This window comes from Eupeodes corollae, chromosome 1 (assembly GCF_945859685.1).
Source record: "Eupeodes corollae chromosome 1, idEupCoro1.1, whole genome shotgun sequence".
Taxonomy (NCBI): domain Eukaryota; kingdom Metazoa; phylum Arthropoda; class Insecta; order Diptera; family Syrphidae; genus Eupeodes; species Eupeodes corollae.
In genome coordinates, this window is record NC_079147.1 from 221,872,768 (window position 1) to 221,888,597 (window position 15,830).

General features: G+C 32.7%; 1 protein-coding gene across 4 annotated transcripts in view; it reads left to right on the forward strand.

Annotated features, from left to right (window-relative positions):
* Positions 1-15,830, forward strand: part of LOC129954224 (protein strawberry notch) — a 69,401-nt gene that overhangs the window by 18,268 nt on the left and 35,303 nt on the right. For all 4 annotated transcript variants that reach the window (XM_056067986.1, XM_056067988.1, XM_056067989.1 and 1 more), the window contains exon 2: positions 8,178-8,280. In XM_056067986.1, coding sequence (XP_055923961.1) covers positions 8,178-8,280 — 103 coding nt within the window. The remainder of the gene's footprint in view (positions 1-8,177; positions 8,281-15,830) is intronic.

A 15,830-nucleotide genomic window follows, 5' to 3' on the forward strand; every position in this document is an offset into this window, starting at 1 on the left:
GTTTGGGGGCACTTTAAGTCGTCCTTCTGTTAAGTTGCCAGGACAAGCCTTTTCTGCCTGCCAATCCATTCCAAAATTCTCACACCCACACCTATACACAAACCACCCACCAAAACCCACCCAATCATTTATTTATCCCAATCGAATGCACTTGTGCTCGACGAGGCTTGAATTTCCCATCACATTTATAGAGATATAACTTAAATATTATCCTTTGGGTGATTACCAACCTCTATACATGGATGGCTATGGCTATGGCGATGGCGATGTTAAAGGCTTTTCTATTGCCGCAGCCGCCGATTGTAGCAATTTTGGGTTGCGATTTGGTAATTCAGGCCAACAGCATAACGAACGAATGAACATACGTATAAACCAACGACGAACGGCCTGAACACTGAACATATCAAGGAATAGAAGAAGTTGAGTGTAACGGTGTACGAACATCAGCGAACTACAGCTATAGAGCAGAGTGTGTCAGGATATTGGTGTTGCTGGTGCTGCTGCTAATGCTGCTGCTTCTCCTGCTCCTGTTCCTTCTGCTGCTGCTCCTGCTACAACTGCTCCTCTACTGCTACGCTTCTATACTTTAGAAGGTAGGTAGAAAGGAATCGAGAATTGGTTATCCTTGCTGAACAACAGTTCACGGAAAGGGTTCCTTTTTAGTCGAAGAGAATAGTACGTGGTGTGAAGACGTGTTTTCGAGAGATAATAATACAATTTATTCTAAAATAGTTTTTTGTTTCTTTTATTTCTCATCTCTCTACATGTTCGAGAGAAGTCTTCAAAATAAAAAGGACATTTGCATTGAAATTACAAAAAAAAAAAAATAATAACTGTGTTGACTGACTAGTTGAGTTCTTGGTTTTTATTTTGCTTCCTTGGTGGTTCAAGAAGATAAAGTGTTACAATTTTACGATTTATTCTGTGTGAAAAGTGAGTTATTGTGAAAATTGAATTTCCTTGCGAGAGAGAATTATAATGGGTTGATTTTTATTGATTTTCTAGGATGGGTATGATGTGTCGTCCTTGTTTTCGTCCTCGTCCTCGTTCTAGTCGTCGTCCTCGTCCTTATCGTGGTGTGGCTGTTAGTGTTGAATTGGAATATTTAACTTGATAGGATGGATGGTAGATGTCCTATGCTGCTACCATCAACTTAAAATTAAAATAAATGTTTATTCAGTGTGTGCAGTTATGGATTTAAGAGTTTGTCGTTAGCTTATACTTTGTCTCCTCACGTCACCTTTAAAGGGACGGGTGGTACGAGGTTGTACCTTTATGTACAGAATTTATGATTGCGCTAGAAACATATCACGAAGATAATTTACTTTTTTCGATCGATTTAAATCTGGTGTAGTTACATAGAATTCAAAATTTGGTTAACAACTGGTTTTATTAAAAATTTACTACCTAAGCAGATTAATTTTGAAAAATACATTTAAAATAACTCTCAAGACATAAATTGAACGACAATTCCAGTGTCACTGCAGCTTCACTATAGACGTACAGTACAAACATAGATAGTTCGATATATTGAGATTTAAATTTAACGCTTTGTTTAAAGTAAATGTGTATATTTTAACTTGGAGTCGATTTTAGATTATTTAACATTAAGAATTTTTATTAAACAGTCTTTTAAGCAGTTAAAGGCTTTTTTCCATTTTGATGGCATTTTTATTTAACTGGTTTCACATGGAGACATCAAAAATGCAATTTTGAAACTGTTATGTTCTTTATAAGGATAAGGGTTGATTTTGATAGGTTACATAGTGCGTGTTAATTGTGATTATCATCTTTAAAGACAGGAAATTCATTCTTTTGTAATTAAAGTTGATGTTTGTTATTTTCAATTTTCATTAAAGTTTTTGTATACCTTTGATATGCCAGAGACACTTCGAGTATCAAGAAAGGGGAAGACAGTTTCAAAGGAATTGTCGGTGTACATTGGTTTTGAATTTTGTAATATTGGAATGAAAGGGAAAGTAGAACGTGGTAAAACATTCCACATTCGCGTAGTACGGCTAAAGAACGAATCTCTGAACTTAGTAGGACCGAAGTTGCCCTCAAGGGTAAACTTGAACAAATCTATTTCAGAGAAAACTTGACACTAAAGAATAAAACTAACGCCTTCCATGCTTTAAAAATGTTTTAATAAAAGATGGATGAAATGTGTATTTAAAAAATGTGTCTACTTCTAATATAAACCAAAGTTTTTTTTTATTTTTATTTACTAATAGTCCCCAGAGTAGCTTTTGCTTTGTTTATTTGTATTAACTTTTCCAAATTATCAGCCTTATCACGAAATCCATCGTAATCGGATATTTTTGCAAATCCCGAAAAAAAAACGATTAGCAAATACGTTCGTAGTGGAAAATTACATACAATTTTGAATTACGAACGGATTTCATGAAGCGGTTTTTCGGAAATCGTAAAAGTTTCCGATTACTATGGATTTAGTGAAATTTAAGCATATTAATTAAGACTAGTGAAATTTCAATTGCTTTATTTTTAATTGATTTTCAGTCCCGTGCCTTTTGCCTAGGCCTTACTGATTGAGCTTTATTAGAAGAAGAAGAAAAAACTAAATATTCTTTACAGTAATGTACTTTTATTTCTACAGCTTCGGATGGAGAGGTCATATAAATTGCACCTAAGAATTGAAGTGAAAAAATCGAAACGCATCAATAGCTTCAATTTGTTAGATTAGTCGTTAGTGAATAAAATTAGAAGAAGATGACGACTTTGGCAATGATTTATATTTCAATCAATTACTACTTATTAAAAAGTCTTGATATTGTATCAAAGTCACAAAAACTTAATTTAAGCGAAAGTATAATTTATTGTTTCCTAACCGAATTATTGATAATATTCTTACAGTCAAACTTCTTTACAACGAACTTCCTTATAACGTAATTCTTTCTATAGCGAATTTCATTTTGTTGAATAAGTTTCTTAATAACAAAGTTCTGTATATCGAAATTTTCTTAGTTAAGTTTAGATTACTCATAAAACAGAGATTTCTTTAATCATCTTACAGACAACTTACAATTAAAATTAAATTAATATTTAAACAGTCTATTACATTAGAGACAGAATTGATTTATGGTAACTTACGTTGAATAGATCATAATCTCTAAGTTGACGAGAAGGTATATTTAACTTAATTAAAGATAGAAGGTATGGGCAGTTGATATGATGCGACAGAATATCACAAATAAATAAAACAGAGAAGATTTTACGTCGACTTTCAAGTGACTGTAGACCGATAAGTTTGCATCTCGTAGCGTATGAAGGAACTTCAATAATCCATCCAAGTTTCCATACAACAAACCTAGTGAAATTCTTTCGGGACTCTTTCAATTCTTAATGAATGAATTCTGTAGTATGGGTTCCAAACCACTCAACAATATTCTAAAATAGATCTTAAATTAGTTCTTTGTTGCATAACCATTATTCATTCCGCTAAACCTTGACACCTCTCGACTGATATTGCGTTTCACGAATCACGCACTGCTTCCCACAATTCTTTTGAATTCTAGGGTTTTGCTTTATGAACTGCGTTCTTAACGTCCCCCTACAAAGTTGCGATGGGGTAAAGTCGTGGGATTAAGCAGGCCACTCCTTAACGGATAACTTCTTCTGCGCCAACCATGATTTTGTCTTTTTGACATATGCTTTTGGTCATAGTCTTGTTGGGATACCCAAACCAACGGCATTTCCTCCTCAGCATAGGGTAACATAACCTCTTCGAAAATGTTCACATACTCGGTTGTATCCCTTATACCTTCCATGAGATAAATAGACCCGACCCCGTAATATGAAAAGCAAGCCCATATCATAATTTTTCCTCCAGCATGCTTCACTGTTTTTATAGTGTACCGTGGATCGTATGCTAAATTTAAGGATCTTCTCACATATTCTCGACGACCCTTGGCCCAAAAATCAAGACTTTGCTTTCATCGCCCAACAGAACATTCCTCCTATTCTCTTTTGCCCAATCTCTATGCGCTTTAACAAACTCCATTTTCTTTCCACATGCCTTTTCGTCAAGAATGGTACCTTGCTTGGACTTCGGGCTGGTAACTTCGCTTTTGTGACAGCGCTAACAGACTTATTTTCCTAGAGCCCATGAAAGGTTTCTGTTTTGCTAACTGAACAATTTTTCTGTCAGTTCTTTCAGTAGTCATTCTTTTTGGGCCTCGCGTTTTCGGTTTATTTTGCCATTTTAAGGCGTTACTGACGATTTTTGCTGAGCAAGTCTTGAATATTTTGGTAGGTTTTCAACTTCAAACGCAGTTTTCGGATAAGTTTTCGAATTGTTTCGGTGCAGTGTCTTGGCCGTCCCATTGTTTATTTTTTAGCTAATATTTATAAATTTTTTATATGCTAGTATGTTACAAATTCTTAAAACTTTACAAACAAATTAATTTTTAACACTTTTTAATTATAAAATCAAAATCACTGCTATTTTTATGAACACTCTATATCCAGAGAATTATGAAAAATATCTGGCATGTCATTAAAAAATATAAGTAATAATAAGGGTCCTAAGTAACTACCTTGAGGGACTCCTACTGACACATGTACAGGAGTAGAGAGAACATTACCATTGGAAACAAATTGAATGCGTTCTATAAGATAAGATTTCAAGCGTTGCAAAATATTCAAATAAAAACTAATTCTTGATAGTTTATTCAGTAGAATAGTGTGGTTGACACTAGGCCTTTGCAAAGTCAGTATAGATCACATCAACTTGATATCCTTCCTTAATTTTATTGCGAACTTAGTCTGTGAAAATGAAAAGGTTAGTAGTTGTCGACTTGCCCAATACAAAACCATGCTGGAAAGGCGATATTACTTCCTTGAGGAAAAATGAAAACTTATCACGCACAAGTTTTTCAAAAAGTTTTAGAATAGTGGAGAGTTTGTAGATTGGACGGTAGTTATTTATATTTCCTGTTTCGGTCCTGCTTTATAAATAGGAATTATACCTTATAAGAAACTTATTTTTGACTCATCGATAATTTGATAATTTTTGTAGTTTAATTAAAACATGAAATGAAACTTTCGATAACGGAAATTTTTACCTTTATTAATTTTAAATTTTTTTTATAATGAAACAAAAAATAAAGCCCTTCAGGAGCAATCGAAAATTGGTATGTTTTTAACTACTTTTTTTTTTAAATATAAAAGAACGCCTTTTATAAAACTTATGTATAATGAAGCAATTGTAATTTAACGCTTCGTTGTAGAGAAGGTTGACTGTTTTAGGTGTTTATTGGGCGACTATATGCTTTTAAGTTTTCCCACATGAAAAACATGTAAAAGTGTGGCTTTTTTCAAATTTCTACAGTTCTGCGGTATTTTATAGTATCTTCTCGCCCAATAAAGAGTTTTTTTCTGCTGATATCACAAAAAAAAGTTCTATCTATATATTTACCTAAATTTGGTTCGAAAATGAATGCCAATTCAATTCTGTTCTTAATGGGTTTGTACTTTCTCAGAAGTTAACGACAACCAAGAGTTTAAAAGTATCAAGCAACCTAATATTATGGGTTTTAAATTTAACTTGTTACAAATTTTTCTAAATTTTTAGAAATGTATTAAGTATTCCAAACCTTGTATCATTTGCTAACAAAACCTTATTTCTTGTATTTCCTTCATTAAAATATCAAGTCTACAAAATGACAGTTCCTAAACATAAGCAAGACACAAACCAAAGTCTTTGAAACGGATTATACATAATTTAAATTGTCAGAAATTCAGTAGTAATAGGGATTCAGCAAAATCTGAAAAATGAAGTAATCAAACTATATTTTTCATTGCTTTAGTTCGAAATCCGACTTGAAAATCAGTCTATCACGTCAAGTTTTTAAGATAGAACCGTTTATAATTAGATTAGTAGGCATTTTAAGGCTATGAAAATTCCTTATATTAACTTTGAAAAACGCTAAAGCATTTATGCTTAGGTGGTTCTTAAAAGAAAAACTCAAATCGGGATAAATGCAATTTTTGATCTTATTTCGAATTCGTAATCTGTTAAAACCATCAAGTTTTTTTGGAATGTATTGAAGAAACTAAAAACAGTGTTGGAAACGAGTTTTTCTGAGATTGAGGACATATACAGCTGCGAGCAAAAAAATAGCAGTGCTTGGAAAATTATTTTAAATAAAACATAAAAAGGGTGTTGGAAATGTTTCTAAGTAAAACTCCTTAAGATTCATTAAATTTTAATTTTTAGTAAAAATTGTATTTAATATATTGCTAATTACTTATCAGTAATCCAAAAACAAAACAAAATTAAAAATAAGGCGAGCAAAATAATAGCAGCGAATTTCTGTTACTATTAAATTAAAATAAAACAAAGGAAAAAAAAATTCTTTTCACCGGTATTTTATTTAACAAAAGCTAGTATTTGGTAGCATGACCATTATTTTTTACAACTGCTTCACAGCGACTTTTCATTGACTCCACAAGTCCCTGACATCTTGATGGTGTTATTGATTGCCAAGCCTGCTCAGCAACGCTCCACAACTCTCTATTATTTTTTGGTTTTTCCTTGAATACTTCTTTTCTAATATCTGCCCATAGATTCTCGATGCGATTGAGGTCAGGAGACTGTGCAGCCACTCCATGACCTCATATTATCGTGAAAACATAACATGGCTGCTCTGCTGGGATGCTTTGGGTCGTTATTCTGCTGGAAAACCCATTTGAGCGGCATTTCGTATTCGGCATATGGTGGCATGGTGTTTTGAAGGATATCCACGTCACAGTGCTGATTCATAAGGCTATTGATCCAGTATTTCAGGTCAACTCCATAATAAGAGAAGCATCCCGAACCCATTATACTGGATCGCCCATGCTTAATTGTTTTTGTGGTGTATCTGGGGTTATATTCCATGTTCGGGGGTCTTCTCACAAACTGCCGAGATCCCTTACCACCATAGAAAACCACCTTTCTCTCATCGGTACAGAGAATGTTTCTCCACTTTTCAGGAGCCCATCCTAAATGCTCGCGCGCAAACTTCATCCTTTTAACTATACGGTTCTTCTTTAAAAGTGGAATCTTTCTTGGACTGCGAGGATTAAGGTTATGCTTCCTTAGTATTCTCCGTACCTGATGCACACCGCAAGGAACCTAAAGCTCGTCTGCAATCTCTGTAGCTGCTGCTGTAGGATTATTTCTTAAAAAGCAAACCACACGTCTTTCAAAAGATGGTGTTAGAGATTGTTTCCTTCCCCTGGTTTCTGCTTTTTCTTCAAATGTTATGGCGTTCAGTATCATTCTCGCCGAAAAGCCAAAAAGTCCTTGAATCTTTTTATAGGTTTTGCTTTCCAAAACAAGCTTTTTTATAATTTCCCACGTCTCCAATGTTAAATTCAATAATTTTATTACAATTTAAATGGAACTATAAAATAGAATAACAGGACTTACTTTCTATCACTTTTGAAATCAAAATTTAAATCAAAACACAATTATTTAAAATAAATTTGTCAATCACTGCTATTATTTTGCTCGCCTAAAATAATGAATCACACTAGACAAAGCGCCATTTAAACAAAGCAATGAGAATTTACCGTTAAGTTATCTTCCACCTGTAAACATAATTACTCTGAGTACCAAAATACAGAAGAGTTGCGAAAAAGTGGCTTTGTTATTGATTTATGAAAAAAAATGTATGATGGTAGATCTAAAAAACCCGATGAACTAGAAAAACTCAAAAGTTCGAATTCATTTTTTGTTTTGGGCACCAATTTTTTGCGACCTTGATTCAAAAGCTTAGATAGGCAGATCTAAGGTATCACTAGACGTTTTAGTAAAACTTCATTGCGATGTGATGGTCGAAAACTTGAAAACTTACAGTCTGGCAATTCCAAGAGGTGAAATCGATTTTTCAACTTTGAAACAATAACGGCACCTGTAAGTGCTAACTTCTAAAGATTGTGGTCTATAAATTAATTTATTTTTCAAACTCAACATTTCCTCTCAAGTCAAGGGGTGGATTTCGAAAGCGTTAAAGACTGATTTTCTGACTTTATAAAGGCTATAATAATTTAAGGACCTTTAAACATAGTTGACATAGTTAGTTCGTTTTTTTTTTCTTTTCCTTTAATTTTATTTTCGTCAAAAGACTTAAAATTATCTTCTTTTTGTTTAATGTTTATTCTCATTTCAGGCAACTACAAAGCAAGCCATAGACTTTGGTAATGATGACGTTGACGATTCGTCTGGTTCAGATTTCGATGACGACGATGACCCAGATAAAATAGAAGTACCAGGTAAGTGCGTGTGTCTGTGGACTGTTATAAAGAGTATTTTGTCATGTTTCATCCCTCGAAATCTTTTGAAAAGGTTGTAAAATTCTAAACAAAAAAAAGTTATTACAATTTCACATCTTTCTGCGTTCGAATATTCAACCCTTTAACCCTTCAACCCTATATTTGAATCTTTAGGACAGACGATGAGGAATAAATTAGCATATTTCCCTTTTGCATAGCGAATTTGGATAGTCTCTACCTTTCTATACCTAGTCGATGTATGAGTACACACATTTCTGTAGCTGTATATAGATAAACTTTTCGGCCATGATGTATCCCTGTCTTTATAGCTAGCGCTGTGAAATCGATGATAATGAATCCTTCGAGTATAAGTATATACATATATGAGTTTATCTACATATGCCGTCGTAGATACATATATGCGACGCGTGTGTTTTGCCTACTGCACGCATTCGCTTCACTCGCTATTCGTCGTCCTCGTCGTCGTTGTCGGTGGGGGAAGACCCAGTTCAGTTGCTGGGGGAGAATCCTTTTAGAAATAGCAAATAGCTTGCTTCTAGAAAACGCATGCAGTACGGAGAATAAAGCCTTTTGTACCGCACTAACTACCCCTAGCATCGCCTTCCTCTGCTCCACTCCGCTCCGAACCGACCCGTATCTGGGCGGTTTGCCCTGTGTGCACATTGAATATATAATAATATGATTCTCGTTGTTTTTGGTACAGAAGCTTAAGGACATGCCGAAGTCCAAATGACAATTTTCGCCTGAACTAAAACATCCACTGACGAAAGGATGGTTAGGTTGATGGTATCTCTATATACTCATCGTATGTATGTTGGCTCAAGTATGTATAGTTTTTGGCATTCTCTAGAATATCTCTGCGAGTCCAAAAACATAGAGGCTTTTGTGCGTTTGATTAAGTCCGAGGTTTTTGGAGTTTGTTTGTTTTTTCGGTGGTTTCCTTGATTGCTATGTTTTCCCAGAAATACAAACAGAACTTTAGGGACTGCATATGGTGGACAAAGGTACTACAACCATTCCATATATAGAATCTTTGAGGTTTATAGAATGGCGATAATGGTCACATGAATTTAAATAGTAATTGGTAGAGGCTTTTAACGTAAAGCCATTTAATTTGCAAGTATTGACTTGAAGAGCTGGGACTTATTTAGAGGTATCTTCAGTGAAGAAGTGCATGTAGGTCATAGCTGATTCATTTTTCTTCTTATGGATAACATTTATTTCAAAATAAAGATCTTATAGATTCATGGTGTGACTAATTGAGCCCAACACAGCTGAATTCTGTTGCTGAACACAATGTAGAAGTATAAACTTAGTTTTTCTAAAATTTGAGAATACTAGTTATAATTAGTGGATGTCAAAAAGTCACTTATCTCGAAGCCATTGGTGGTCGTTTTTTAAAAATAAATTTAAAATAAATTTTATTCAATGATTTTTGGGGGCTATTTGTCATATTATAAATTTGAGTTTCGTCTGCTTCTTTGTTTTAAATTGTTGGCGATGTGTCAGTTATTTGGTGAAATGATTTTGTCACTTTCTCCTTGAGCTTTTGAAATTAAGAGAAGACCTAATGCTTAAAAGTTAAATATTGCCGTTGTTTTATTTTGAAAACAATATATTGTCATTTCTATACTTTATGTTTATAAACAAAATAAAATCATATATTATATTTAAGTTAATATATGACGTTATTTTCCAATAACCTTAGTAGTGTGTTCAAAGTTCCCTTAGTTGAACTTTGTGTCCAAGCGCATTTAAAGAGAGTGGGGATATGAACACCCTTATAATGATTATGCACAGTGCGAGCAATTAGGAATTGAGGATAGGATTGGAAAGGAGATACCTGCACATTGTAATGAGTGGGAAATATTGAGTCTGGTAAAGCATTCCACATTCGTGAAGTACGACTAAGAAAAGAATCTCTGTACTTTACTGTACGTCCGAAATTGGGCTCAACTGATGGTCATTCCTAAAAGAACGGGTATTACTGTTAAATTGTTTAATGGGAGGAACGCAACTGGCTATTTCACTAGAAAATTGTTTATAATTATAAAATAATGACAGACATGAAACCTTACGGGCGGCGGTCACCTATCAATTTTAGAGCTCTTTGAATTCTGTCCAAGAGACTCAAGTGTGTTATTGCAGCACCTGTCCAGATATGGATATTGTTCCGAGTTTCGGATGAATATAAGCTTTTAAGATTGCAGCCAGATCAGGAGGGGTAAAAACTTCTAGTATCTTCGGAGAAAACCGTACACAGCAGCATTTTTGGCGATGTCAAAGTGGTTTGTAATGCACATACCTAGGACTGAAAGCTGTTCAGTATCCTCGTTGCAAGTACCACTCAAGGATAGTGGCTTGGGGGAGGGTTACGCTTTTGTGACAGTAGACAGCACTGAGTTTTCGAAGCATTAAGTTCTACACGGCTTTTGATTCCCCATTTGGCAAGATCAAAATTTAATTAGCTTATTATGCACTGTCGTTGTTATTCCACATCCGAAGCTGAGGGTACTGTTATCAGCGAAACAATCAAGTGGGTTAGAAGATTCAGACGAAAGATCATTTATTAAGGAAAAGTGTCGGAGACAAAACAGAGCACTTGGGCACACCAGCGTTTATTTTGTGAATATCAGATTTGAACCCGTCCAATACTTCTTGAATCGAACGGTCCAAAAGGTTATTTCTAACCCAACGAAGAAGGGATTCATCAATACCAAATTCACTCATTTTCGATAAGAGGGCTTGGTTTCAAACTCTATCAAATGCCTTTAAAATAGCAAGTGCAATAATCTTACTTTCTCCAAAACGATGTAAAGATTTGTTCCACTTTGAACAGATTTGAGATATTCTTGAATGTTAAATGTTTCTTTTTCAGATATAGAATCTATTAAAAATGATACCAAGTTTGAGAACTTCTATTTCGTGTCTTTGATGCTGACTTGTCTTTTATGGAATGAAACTGATACCTTGAAGGCCTCTTAATTTTAATTACATCCCCTTATATGTAAAATATTTTATGAATTCAATTGCTTAAAATTGTTGATAAATTGAATTCGGATATTTGGGATATGTCAGAACTTCAAATCTAACTAAGATGTATCATTAAGACAGGCGTTGTCTTTTGAAATGTGTTTTAGTCTGGCTTGAAGTTTTGTATTAGGGTAATTTTTCCAGTCACTTATTCGTTTTTCTTATAAAAGGTGTTTTATTACACGTCTAGAACAAAATAATTGTATTATTATAATTATTTTGTTTGTTATTATTATTACTATCGATGCTTAGGAGTAAGTCTAGGCTATATGAAATGGCAGACTAAACTAAGTCAAGTGACAGCTGTCAAAAAGATAAAAGATAAATTCCGAAAAAGCGTTGTTATATTTAAAAAAACACTCTTGGTTATGCTCTCAATAGAATAGAATAGAATAGAATAGAATAGAATAGAATAGAATAGAATAGAATAGAATAGAATAGAATAGAATAGAATAGAATAGAATAGAATAGAATAGAATAGAATAGAATAGAATAGAATAGAATAGAATAGAATAGAATAGAATAGAATAGAATAGAATAGAATAGAATAGAATAGAATAGAATAGAATAGAATAGAATAGAATAGAATAGAATAGAATAGAATAGAATAGAATAGAATAGAATAGAATAGAATAGAATAGAATAGAATAGAATAGAATAGAATAGAATAGAATAGAATAGAATAGAATAGAATAGAATAGAATAGAATAGAATAGAATAGAATAGAATAGAATAGAATAGAATAGAATAGAATAGAATAGAATAGAATAGAATAGAATAGAATAGAATAGAATAGAATAGAATAGAATAGAATAGAATAGAATAGAATAGAATAGAATAGAATAGAATAGAATAGAATAGAATAGAATAGAATAGAATAGAATAGAATAGAATAGAATAGAATAGAATAGAATAGAATAGAATAGAATAGAATAGAATAGAATAGAATAGAATAGAATAGAATAGAATAGAATAGAATAGAATAGAATAGAATAGAATAGAATAGAATAGAATAGAATAGAATAGAATAGAATAGAATAGAATAGAATAGAATAGAATAGAATAGAATAGAATAGAATAGCATAGAATAGAATAGAATAGAATAGAATAGAATAGAATAGAATAGAATAGAAATGACTTTATTTATTTATAAAATTCAGTTATACAATAAATGATTACAAATGATTACAAGTCTTTTAATACCTAGTTTAAAAACCGTCAGTTTAGGCTCTGAATGCAAGAGTAAAGTAAATGTTCAGTTCAATGGCTTAGTATGTTATTGTTAATGCGTTTAACACATACCTAAGGAGATCGATCAAAAATATTTTGTAAATACCATTCGATTATGGAATAATCTTCCATATCAATTGCAAATAATCATCTTGTTGAGGGAACTTCGAGGGCAGCTTATTAAACGCATATTAGAATGAATTTACATATATAATTAACTTTTTATATGTGTTCTTATTATTATTAATATAATTTATCCTTAATTAATTGTAGTCGAACTTTTTATTGTCTTACACTCACATAATGGTATTTTAAACTTTGATACTATTTATGGGATTAATCTCGAAGTTCAATGTAAAATTGTTTTTCTTAATTAAAATCAAATGCAAATGAAATAAAAAGCCTTTTGAAATTTTCTTTTTGAACAATTTTTAGATAGATACATTGATAAATCTTTATTCATTAAAATCCATACATAATAATTAACATTAGAAAAAAAACTTACATGGCATGGCATTAGAGCCGTATGCCGAATATTATCAAGACATGAAATATTAAATAAAGAACATATATAAATAATATTACAGAAATGTGATCAACTTTTTAAATGTTTTTTTTTTTTTGTTAAAGTTGCAAAGTAATTTAAAGAAGAAAAAGAATAGTTAACAATAAATATGTGTTACAATGTGTTAAACTAAAAAAACCGAAGATGGCGAAGAAAAGGAAAGGTTTAGGAGAATATGGATTTTTAGTTTAGTTAAAACAGAAAAAGACGAACTCTAAGAGGTTCAATATTGGGGCTTTAGTTTAGCTATAACAAAACTTTTTTCATTTTTTATTTAAGTAGAGACTTCAAAACAGACTCAAATAAGAATTTTTGTAATTATTTGCATGGGAGACATAGCGTACCAGCAATTTCTAACCATACTCCCTGTTCAAAACACGTAAATATTCTTCCGGCGAAAAGAAGCTTTTATCAAAATGAAGTCTACGGATTTCTTGTAAAATACGACAAGTTGCTAAAAATTGGTAAACATCTTCGTTCTGGTTTGATTGGCAGAGTGAACAAATTGCATCTGAAGTCAAATTAAACGGGTATAGGTTGCTCTAGAAAGTGATTCCCTAGCCCTTTCGAGATAAGATTTGTACATTTCCTCATTAACCATCGAAATGCAGTTGTAAACGGTATTTCTCCATTCTTCTTTGTTGTTTGCATTTAGATTCATAGCTAAATTAAATTAGCATGCCAATTTCTAAAGGAGAATATTCACAATGGAGTGATATAAGCAGGATTAGCTTATGCAGATTACTATCAGGTCTATGCATAGTTTTAATAAGATAGTCTGCGTTGGCCTTTAAATTTCTAACATATATTTGCGGAAGCCCGGACTCAACATATATGGCGTAATTAGGCGTGCTACTTGGCAGCCAGAAGATTCTTTTCAAAATTGATATCCATACACTTGATTCCTATAACAAAAGCAACTGTTCCCGGTAGCCTCAAAAACCTTAAATTTCGATGTAGGGTCCACGAAGCTTCTTGAAGAAAAATGTGACCACATCGAGTTTATAGCTGATTAAATATGATTTTTGATGTTCAAATTATGAGTGATAGAAAAACTAAGATATTTATACTTGCTGACAACTTCAATAATGGTACCACCTATTGTCCAATTTCGTACAATATTGTCACTGGGTTATCAGAGAACACCACCAAGTCATCAGCATAAAGCAAAATCTTAAAGATTAATCGCCATAGTTGACGCCTCCCGTTAATTTATTTTCAATATCATTGATCAAAAAAGCGAACATCAGCGGACTCAATATACAGCCTTGTGGAATACCTGTTTCCGTTTTAAAGGATTTTGACATAGATATTCCATTACAAACCATTGCAGACGTGTTTAATAAAAGTTGTTCATAAATCCGAATAAATTTGGTTGAAAGGCCGTAAAAGTAAAAAATTTGATCAACCGTTGAAAAGCCCGCCTTATCAAATTATTTCTTTCAATCCAATTCACAAGCCCAACGTACAACATTTGTGCAAACAGAAATGAACTATAATTTTCTGGTGAACTCGGATTACCCTTTTTAAATATATGGAATATTGTAGCCAAACGAAAGTAGCTAGGAAATTTCTCTTCTGTAAACATTTTGTTTAATAACCCCAACATACGCTCGAGAAATTCAGGAGATGAATTCTTATAGAATTTGCTAGGAATGATATCCAAATCCGCTGCTTTGTTATTTTTCATTCTGCTTAGAGCTGCCAACATCTCAACCATTGTAAAAGGAGAGTCTAGCTCTTCGATAGAAATATTTTGCAGGTTAAAACTGATGGAAGGGCCTGGCAGTAGTGAACCTTCAAAGTATGTGGCCAGGTCGTCAACACAAATATTGAAAGACGATGTACTAGAATGACTTCGAGTCCTTACAGTCTAGAAGTTTGATTAAATATAACTGTTTTTTCCGTCTACACAAATCTTTATATATTTTATTATGTTCAAAGTAATATCCTCTGTGAATTTCGTTGTAAGATTGTCTAAACAATTTTAGGTAAGTGAAAAACTTCTCCTGAACATTTTCCTGTCTATAAAATGCTTCTTAAAATTTCGTCCAGTTTTTGGCACTGAAACATTTTGTCAGAACATTGGACAAATTTCGCGGTCTCACTTATGTTTATTCCTCTTTAATGCAGTTCTTAAATGACTACGTTGGTTTTTAGTGCATTTCTTCCCTAAGCCTAAAAAATTGAATTCTTTAACCAAACACAATTATTGTATAAGATTTTCTTTAATTGTTTCTACGCACTGTAGATTAAGTTACTATAAGGATCATTATGTACTTATAAAATTCTTCATTAAACAGCTTGGAAACTTCTTTATCGCATAGTATAGGAGGTATTAGCTTTTAATTAACTAATAATCTTTACTTAAGTAAAACAAAAAACAAACCTCAGGGGAAGAATGGTATCTTCCTTTTATTTTGGCCATAGCTGTATAATTGTCTTGAGGTGATGGAAATTGTATTTCTCCTTTTGATTTATACGCAAATAAACATTAATAATCGAATTATTAAACCATAGCTTTATCTTTGAAATAGAATATAGATTTACGTCAACAATTCAATTGAAGTTATGTCTGAATCCAAATCTCTAGATTGTACAGTTCTTGGATAAACAAGATCCTGATAGAATAAGAATACGCATTTATAAGAGAATATACAATTACCGCAGCAGCAAATGGAGTAAATAAATCAACAAAGAT